The sequence below is a fragment of the Oncorhynchus mykiss genome, chromosome 15 (assembly GCF_057628025.1).
Source record: "Oncorhynchus mykiss isolate SJ-2025 chromosome 15, ASM5762802v1, whole genome shotgun sequence".
In the NCBI taxonomy this organism is placed as follows: Eukaryota; Metazoa; Chordata; class Actinopteri; order Salmoniformes; family Salmonidae; genus Oncorhynchus; species Oncorhynchus mykiss.
In genome coordinates this window covers 75,570,001-75,580,000 of record NC_143036.1, presented here as the reverse complement: position 1 = coordinate 75,580,000, position 10,000 = coordinate 75,570,001, and the positions used below count along the sequence as shown (strand labels likewise).

The 10,000-nt window shown below is 48.8% G+C and overlaps 1 protein-coding gene across 2 annotated transcripts in view; it reads right to left on the bottom strand.

Annotated features, from left to right (window-relative positions):
- LOC149978193 (adiponectin receptor protein 2-like) overlaps window positions 1–10,000 on the bottom strand; it is an 87,376-nt gene that overhangs the window by 19,864 nt on the left and 57,512 nt on the right. For both annotated transcript variants that reach the window (XM_090201222.1, XM_090201223.1), the window contains exons 3-4: window positions 8,556–8,738; window positions 2,442–2,613 (exon numbers count right to left, since the gene is read on the bottom strand). In XM_090201222.1, coding sequence (XP_090057348.1) covers window positions 2,442–2,613; window positions 8,556–8,738 — 355 coding nt within the window. The remainder of the gene's footprint in view (window positions 1–2,441; window positions 2,614–8,555; window positions 8,739–10,000) is intronic.

Here is a 10,000-nt window from a genome sequence, read left to right as displayed (position 1 = left end):
CCAACCCTAACCCAGCTAAATGGGTCCAACCCTAACCCAGCTAAATGGGTCCAACCCTAACCCAGCTAAATGGGTCCAACCCTAACCCAGCTAAATGGGTCCAACCCTAACCCAGCTAAATGGGTTTAACCCTAACCCAGCTAAATGGTTCCAACCCTAACCCAGCTAAATGGTTCCAACCCTAACCCAGCTAAATGGTTCCAACCCTAACCCAGTCTAAATGGGTCCAACCCTAACCCAGTCTAAATGGGTCCAATCCTAACCCAGTCTAAATGGGTCCAATCCTAACCCAGCTAAATGGGTCTATGTGAATACTCAGTTCTCCGTTTACTCAGAGGTCCTGTCCTTATTTAATGCCCAACGCATCTGCTCTGGAGCGGAAGAAAGCCTGTGTGTGTGTGTGTGTGTGTGTGTGTGTGTGTGTGTGTGTGTGTGTGTGTGCGCGTGGTTTGCCCTGTGCTCCCATATTATTCAATCATTTCTGCACGTGTGAGCAGAGACCTCATGTTAGTCTGTGTATTGGCTGGTCCTTAGTCTGACTGTGTGTGTCTGTGTGTAGCGTCTTAAACCCGTCAGGATGGAAGCAGCAGAGTGCTCGAGCAGAGAGCAGAGAGCGGGGAACGTTAACACCATTACTAGTGATTAGGGCAGGACGTTACGACATGGCAGTTTAACCATGCTACTCTATTAAGAGACAACACATAGTATTAAACACTGTGTTTTATCCTCTGTGTCTGGCTCAGCTGTGCACCTCTTACACACACCCCCCTCTTCTCCTCTACAGTTTTGGTGGTCCCCGGAACAGAAAAGGTTGGGAACGACTGTTCTGTGATCTAATTAGCTGTGGGTTTCTCAGGGTGTAGTGTGACCTAATTAGCTGTGGGTTTCTCAGGGTGTAGTGTGACCTAATTAGCTGTGGGTTTCTCAGGGTGTAGTGTGATCTAATTAGCTGTGGGTTTCTCAGGGTGTAGTGTGATCTAATTAGCTGTGGGTTTCTCAGGGTGTAGTGTGACCTAATTAGCTGTGGGTTTCTCAGGGTGTAGTGTGACCTAATTAGCTGTGGGTTTCTCAGGGTGTAGTGTGATCTAATTAGCTGTGGGTTTCTCAGGGTGTAGTGTGACCTAATTTGCTGTGGGTTTCTCAGGGTGTAGTGTGACCTAATTAGCTGTGGGTTTCTCAGGGTGTAGTGTGATCTAATTAGCTGTGGGTTTCTCAGGGTGTAGTGTGATCTAATTAGCTGTGGGTTTCTCAGGGTGTAGTGTGACCTAATTAGCTGTGGGTTTCTCAGGGTGTAGTGTGATCTAATTAGCTGTGGGTTTCTAAGGGTGTAGTGTGATCTAATTAGCTGTGGGTTTCTAAGGGTGTAGTGTGATCTAATTAGCTGTGGGTTTCTCAGGGTGTAGTGTGATCTAATTAGCTGTGGGTTTCTCAGGGTGTAGTGTGACCTAATTAGCTGTGGGTTTCTCAGGGTGTAGTGTGACCTAATTAGCTGTGGGTTTCTCAGGGTGTAGTGTGATCTAATTAGCTGTGGGTTTCTCAGGGTGTAGTGTGATCTAATTAGCTGTGGGTTTCTCAGGGTGTAGTGTGATCTAATTAGCTGTGGGTTTCTCAGGGTGTAGTGTGACCTAATTAGCTGTGGGTTTCTCACGGTGTAGTGTGATCTAATTAGCTGTGGGTTTCTAAGGGTGTAGTGTGACCTAATTAGATGTGGGTTTCTCAGGGTGTAGTGTGATCTAATTAGCTGTGGGTTTCTAAGGGTGTAGTGTGATCTAATTAGCTGTGGGTTTCTCAGGGTGTAGTGTGATCCAATTAGCTGTGGGTTTCTCAGGGTGTAGTGTGACCTAATTAGCTGTGGGTTTCTCAGGGTGTAGTGTGACCTAATTAGCTGTGGGTTTCTCACGGTGTAGTGTGATCTAATTAGCTGTGGGTTTCTAAGGGTGTAGTGTGATCTAATTAGCTGTGGGTTTCTCAGGGTGTAGTGTGATCTAATTAGCTGTGGGTTTCTCAGGGTGTAGTGTGATCTATTTAGCTGTTAAGTCACTCAAACCAAAATAAATGTCACCATCAAATTACATTCATTTACTAGCTTTGTTTGAAAAATATATTTCAATTTAAATGCTAGCTTGGTGTGTTAGTGACTGTGTCCCCTCCACTCTCTAACCCAGCAGGTGACTAGCTTGGTGTGTGTCAGTGATTGTGTCCTGACCACTCTCTTACCCAGCAGGTGACTAGCTTGGTGTGTGTCAGTGATTGTGTGCCCCCCCCTCTATTACCCAGCAGGTGACTAGCTTGGTGTGTGTCAGTGATTGTGCCCCCCCCCTCTCTTACCCAGCAGGTGACTAGCTTGGTGTGTGTCAGTGATTGTGTCCCCCCCCTCTCTTACCCAGCAGGTGACTAGCTTGGTGTGTGTCAGTGATTGTGTCCCCCCCCCCCTCTCTTACCCAGCAGGTGAGTCCAGATGTTGCCAGTCTCAGTGTGGATCCTGAAGATGCTCTTGAAGCAGGCCCTGAAGGAGGGCATGGGCGGCCGGTGCCCGTGGCGGAGATACTCGTTATCCTTCAGCCACTCAGGCAGCACGTCATGAGGAATGACTCGCCACCGGCCTTCCCACACCTGGGGAGAAGACACAGGGAGGGGAGAAGACACAGGGAGGGGAGAAGACACAGGGAGGGGAGAAGACACAGGGAGGGGAGAAGACACAGGGAGGGGAGAAGACACAGGGAGGGGAGAAGACACAGGGAGGGGAGAAGACACAGGGAGGGGAGAAGACACAGGGAGGGGAGAAGACACAGGGAGGGGAGAAGACACAGGGAGGGGAGAAGACACAGGGAGGGGAGAAGACACAGGGAGGGGAGAAGACACAGGGAGGGGAGAAGACACAGGGAGGGGAGAAGACACAGGGAGGGGAGAAGACACAGGGAGGGGAGAAGACACAGGGAGAGGAGAAGACACAGGGAGAGGAGAAGACACAGGGAGAGGAGAAGACAGGGAGAGGAGAAGACACAGGGAGAGGAGAAGACACTTCATTAGGTTTTCCTCCGAAGCGGAATTGAACTTGAGTTACGAATGAAATGACACAACTGAGGGGAATATAAAGAGTGTTCTCTTTCGTGTGTTTCTCTCTTATTCCCATTTGATGTTCAAGGTGAAGGGACACCCGGATAATATCTGTGTTAGGGAGGCCTGTGGAACAGTAGTCTATGTAATATCTGTGTTAGACTACTATTCCACAGACCTCTCTATGTAATATCTGTGTTGGGGATGATAGAGGAGAGAAGGAGGAGGGAAATGTGAGGTGTGTGTACAGTGTCAGAGGAGGGAAATGTGAGGTGTGTGTGTACAGTGTCAGAGGAGGGAAATGTGAGGTGTGTGTGTACAGTGTCAGAGGAGGGAAATGTGAGGTGTGTGTGTACAGTGTCAGAGGAGGGAAATGTGAGGTGTGTGTACAGTGTCAGAGGAGGGAAATGTGAGGTGTGTGTGTACAGTGTCAGAGGAGGGAAATGTGAGGTGTGTGTGTACAGTGTCAGAGGAGGGAAATGTGAGGTGTGTGTGTACAGTGTCAGAGGAGGGAAATGTGAGGTGTGTGTACAGTGTCAGAGGAGGGAAATGTGAGGTGTGTGTACAGTGTCAGAGGAGGAGGGAAATGTGAGGTGTGTGTACAGTGTCAGAGGAGGAGGGAAATGTGAGGTGTGTGTACAGTGTCAGAGGAGGAGGGAAATGTGAGGTGTGTGTACAGTGTCAGAGGAGGAGGGAAATGTGAGGTGTGTGTACAGTGTCAGAGGAGGGAAATGTGAGGTGTGTGTACAGTTTTCCACCTAAAGGTCTGGTGACCACTCATGTGATACCAACGTCTCTCCAGGCAAACCTGGTCAACCTGGCACCCTATTCCCTATATAGTGCACTACTTTAGACCAGAGCCCTATATAGTGCACTACTTTAGACCAGAGCCCTATTCCCTATATAGTGCACTACTTTAGACCAGAGCCCTATTCCCTATATAGCGCACTACTTTAGACCAGAGCCCTATTCCCTACATAGTGCACTACTTTAGACCAGAGCCTTATTCCCTATATAGTGCACTACTTTAGACCAGAGCCCTATTCCCTATATACAGTGCCTTGCGAAAGTATTCGGCCCCCTTGAACTTTGCGACCTTTTGCCACATTTCAGGCTTCAAACATAAAGATATAAAACTGTATTTTTTTGTGAAGAATCAACAACAAGTGGGACACAATCATGAAGTGGAACGACATTTATTGGATATTTCAAACTTTTTTAACAAATCAAAAACTGAAAAATTGGGCGTGCAAAATTATTCAGCCCCCTTAAGTTAATACTTTGTAGCGCCACCTTTTGCTGCGATTACAGCTGTAAGTCGCTTGGGGTATGTCTCTATCAGTTTTGCACATCGAGAGACTGACATTTTTTCCCATTCCTCCTTGCAAAACAGCTCAAGCTCAGTGAGGTTGGATGGAGAGCATTTGTGAACAGCAGTTTTCAGTTCTTTCCACAGATTCTCGATTGGATTCAGGTCTGGACTTTGACTTGGCCATTCTAACACCTGGATATGTTTATTTTTGAACCATTCCATTGTAGATTTTGCTTTATGTTTTGGATCATTGTCTTGTTGGAAGACAAATCTCCGTCCCAGTCTCAGGTCTTTTGCAGACTCCATCAGGTTTTCTTCCAGAATGGTCCTGTATTTGGCTCCATCCATCTTCCCATCAATTTTAACCATCTTCCCTGTCCCTGCTGAAGAAAAGCAGGGCCAAACCATGATGCTGCCACCACCATGTTTGACAGTGGGGATGGTGTGTTCAGCTGTGTTGCTTTTACGCCAAACATAACGTTTTGCATTGTTGCCAAAAAGTTCAATTTTGGTTTCATCTGACCAGAGCACCTTCTTCCACGTGTTTGGTGCGTCTCCCAGGTGGCTTGTGGCAAACTTTAAACGACACTTTTTATGGATATCTTTAAGAAATGGCTTTCTTCTTGCCACTCTTCCATAAAGGCCAGATGGGTGCAATATACGACTGATTGTTGTCCTATGGACAGAGTCTCCCACCTCAGCTGTAGATCTCTGCAGTTCATCCAGCGTGATCATGGGCCTCTTGGCTGCATCTCTGATCAGTCTTCTCCTTGTATGAGCTGAAAGTTTAGAGGGACGGCCAGGTCTTGGTAGATTTGCAGTGGTCTGATACTCCTTCCATTTCAATATTATCGCTTGCACAGTGCTCCTTGGGATGTTTAAAGCTTGGGAAATCTTTTTGTATCCAAATCCGGCTTTAAACTTCTTCACAACAGTATCTCGGACCTGCCTGGTGTGTTCCTTGTTCTTCATGATGCTCTCTGCGCTTTTAACGGACCTCTGAGACTATCACAGTGCAGGTGCATTTATACGGAGACTTGATTACACACAGGTGGATTGTATTTATCATCATTAGTCATTTAGGTCAACATTGGATCATTCAGAGATCCTCACTGAACTTCTGGAGAGAGTTTGCTGCACTGAAAGTAAAGGGGCTGAATAATTTTGCACGCCCAATTTTTCAGTTTTTGATTTGTTAAAAAAGTTTGAAATATCCAATAAATGTCGTTCCACTTCATGATTGTGTCCCACTTGTTGTTGATTCTTCACAAAAAAATACAGTTTTATATCTTTATGTTTGAAGCCTGAAATGTGGCAAAAGGTCGCAAAGTTCAAGGGGGCCGAATACTTTCGCAAGGCACTGTAGTGCACTACTTTAGACCAGAGCCCTATATAGTGCACTACTTTAGACCAGAGCCTTATTCCCTATATAGTGCACTACTTTAGACCAGGGCCCTATTCCCTATGTAGTGCACTACTTTAGACCAGAGCCCTATTCCCTATATAGTGCACTACTTTAGACCAGAGCCTTATTCCCTATATAGTGCACTACTTTAGACCAGAGCCCTATTCCCTATATAGTGCACTACTTTAGACCAGAGCCCTATTCCCTATATAGTGCACTACTTTAGACCAGAGCCCTATTCCCTATATAGCGCACTACTTTAGACCAGAGCCCTATTCCCTATATAGTGCACTACTTTAGACCAGAGCCCTATTCCCTATATAGTGCACTACTTTAGACCAGAGCCTTATTCCCTATATAGTGCACTACTTTAGACCAGGGCCCTATTCCCTATATAGTGCACTACTTTAGACCAGAGCCCTATTCCCTATATAGTGCACTACTTTAGACCAGAGCCCTATTCCCTATATAGTGCACTACTTTAGACCAGAGCCCTATTCCCTATATAGTGCACTACTTTAGACCAGAGCCCTATTCCCTATATAGTGCACTACTTTAGACCAGAGCCTATAGGGGTGGGCACAGGAGAGAGCGAGAAACAGTTGTTGTTGACTAATTCTGAGTCATCAAGTGATTTATTTCTGTAATTGAAAGCCTGCTGTGTTTGCCATTTCAGCACAAGTTAGATGTCTGTCTCCATCAACTGAGGGATTGTGAGCAGCGTAGGTCCATTTCATAGCTAATGGAAGACCCTGTCAGACCTCAGTGGGTATGGATCTGGGTATGTCGGCCCCTGTTCTAGAGGTTAGGCATCACAGAGTACATATTGCAGGGCCGTGTTCAGTCGGGCACACACACAGCAAAACATTTAGCAACATATCTAGATACATTTGTTCTATTGGATAAGTGAATGTATAGAACCTCCCTGTTTCAAAACGTTTTCTCCCTACTGAACATGACAATCATGCCACATGACCCACTGGGGTGACAGAGAGAGATGAACAAACCTCAGTGTGATAATGACAGGCTGAATCAACTGGTCTAAATGTCCCCCTCATCAAAAGTGGTGCACTTTACAGAGAAAAGGCTGTACAGAGTCAATGTGAGGGGGAACCGGTGCAGAGTCAATGTGAAGGGGAACCGGTGCAGAGTCAATGTGAGGGGGAACCGGTGCAGAGTCAATGTGAGGGGGAACCGGTGCAGAGTCAATGTGAGGGGGAACCGGTGCAGAGTCAATGTGAGGGGGAACCGGTGCAGAGTCAATGTGAAGGGGAACCGGTGCAGAGTCAATGTGAGGGGGAACCGGTGCAGAGTCAATGTGAGGGGGAACCGGTGCAGAGTCAATGTGAGGGGGAACCGGTGCAGAGTCAATGTGAGGGGGAACCGGTGCAGAGTCAATGTGAGGGGGAACCGGTGCAGAGTCAATGTGAGGGGGAACCGGTGCAGAGTCAATGTGAAGGGGAACCGGTGCAGAGTCAATGTGAAGGGGAACCGGTGCAGAGTCAATGTGAAGGGGAACCGGTGCAGAGTCAATGTGAGGGGGAACCGGTGCAGAGTCAATGTGAGGGGGAACCGGTGCAGAGTCAATGTGAGGGGGAACCGGTGCAGAGTCAATGTGAGGGGGAACCGGTGCAGAGTCAATGTGAAGGGGAACCGGTGCAGAGTCAATGTGAAGGGGAACCGGTGCAGAGTCAATGTGAGGGGGAACCGGTGCAGAGTCAATGTGAGGGGGAACCGGTGCAGAGTCAATGTGAGGGGGAACCGGTGCAGAGTCAATGTGAGGGGGAACCGGTGCAGAGTCAATGTGAGGGGGAACCGGTGCAGAGTCAATGTGAAGGGGAACCGGTGCAGAGTCAATGTGAAGGGGAACCGGTGCAGAGTCAATGTGAAGGGGAACCGGTGCAGAGTCAATGTGAAGGGGAACCGGTGCAGAGTCAATGTGAAGGGGAACCGGTGCAGAGTCAATGTGAAGGGGAACCGGTGCAGAGTCAATGTGAAGGGGAACCGGTGCAGAGTCAATGTGAAGGGGAACCGGTGCAGAGTCAATGTGCAGGGGGAGCCGGTGCAGAGTCAATGTGAGGGGGAACCGGTGCAGAGTCAATGTGAAGGGGAACCGGTGCAGAGTCCATGTGAGGGGGAACCGGTACAGAGTCAATGTGAAGGGGAACCGGTGCAGAGTCCATGTGAGGGGGAACCGGTGCAGAGTCAATGTGAGGGGGAACCGGTGCAGAGTCAATGTGAAGGGGAACCGGTGCAGAGTCCATGTGAGGGGGAACCGGTACAGAGTCAATGTGAAGGGGAACCGGTGCAGAGTCCATGTGAGGGGGAACCGGTACAGAGTCCATGTGAGGGGGAACCGGTACAGAGTCCATGTGAGGGGGAACCGGTACAGAGTCCATGTGAGGGGGAACCGGTACAGAGTCCATGTGAGGGGGAACCGGTACAGAGTCCATGTGAGGGGGAACCGGTACAGAGTCCATGTGAGGGGGAACCGGTACAGAGTCCATGTGAGGGGGAACCGGTACAGAGTCCATGTGAGGGGGAACCGGTACAGAGTCAATGTGAGGGGGAACCGGTACAGAGTCAATGTGAGGGGGAACCGGTACAGAGTCAATGTGAGGGGGTACTGGTTAGTCTACATACTCTTGGTCATGTAGTGTATGTCCAAGGTGAGACTTAAGGGGACCAGTGTGTGTGTGTGTGTGTGTGTGTGTGTGTGTGTGTGTGTGTGTGTGTGTGTGTGTGTGTGTGTGTGTGTGTGAGAGAGAGAGAGAGACTGACCTTGTGAACAAACTCCTCCATCTTCTCCATGGCGTGGTGGGCTTGTAGTAGAGGCGTCATGCCCATGAAGCCCTCGTCTGAAGTCTTCAAGTCCTCCTCCCCTGCAGAGGTAGAGTCCATCCCTCCATCTCTCTCCTCCTCCTCTCCATCAGTCACTTTCTGCAACTCCAGCGCATTGGGTCTCTGAGAACACAAGAACACCCAGTTAGAACAGAACCCCAGTCGGCACAACAGACCCCCCAGTCGGAACAGACAGACCCCCTCAGTCGGCACAACAGACCCCCCCAGTCGATGTTCCACAGAGGAGGTTACCCAGAACACACACACCAGGACTCAGGTCAGGGCCCATTGCCCTACATCACAAACTGAATATCAGTTTCACACACACACACACACACACACCCACACACACACGGCTAATTAATAAACCATTGATTGATGTGACCTGGCTCATTCTATCTGCTTTGAGTTGTCCAACCCCAGACATGCTTTGTGTGGTTTTAAGCCACGCTCCCATCCCAACCATGTCCCAATAGCACCTTATGGGCCCTGCAGTAAACAGGGAATAGGGTACTATTTGGGAAGGAGCCCAGTGTGGCTCACTCCCTAATTAACAACCGTGTGTGTGCGTGTGTGTGCGTGTGTGTGTGTGTGAGACACTCCCTACTACACAGGCAGAAAGCAATTACAATAATCAGTGAGGTGGGGGGGGGGGGTTAATATGCCAGAGACAGAATGGAAAAGTCATTCATCACCACACACATCAGCCCCTTGAATTTACTCACACACCATGCAGGCCTGCTACACACACACACACACACACACGTAGGTGGCCTGTATAATGCCAGTCTTCCCTACCACCATCAGGCTTGACCTGTTATCTAGCCAGGCCTTCTTCCCTGCCAACATCAGGCTTGACCTGTTATCTAGCCAGGCCTTCTTCCCTGCCAACATCAGGCTTGACCTGTTATCTAGCCAGGCCTTCTTCCCTGCCAACATCAGGCTTGACCTGTTATCTAGCCAGGCCTTCTTCCCTGCCAACACCAGGCTTGACCTGTTATCTAGCCAGGCCTTCTTCCCTGCCAACATTAGGCTTGACCTGTTATCTAGCCAGGCCTTCTTCCCTGCCAACATCAGGCTTGACCTGTTATCTAGCCAGGCCTTCTTCCCTGCGGCCACCAGGCTTGAATTAATAACAATGCCAGGAGCTGGCACGCTGTGACACACACAGTGACTGTAGGGGAAGGTCTGTTCTGAATAGTAAGTAGGTTACAGCAGAACTGGGACAACATGAAACCCTGTCCTGTAATGATGGGGAACAAGAGAGTCCCCACACATACTGTATATTCATATTCAATAGGGGTCTATCCCATGGTACAGCTCAACATATCACCTATCTCATGGTACAGCTCAACATATCATCTATCCCATGCTACAGCTCAACA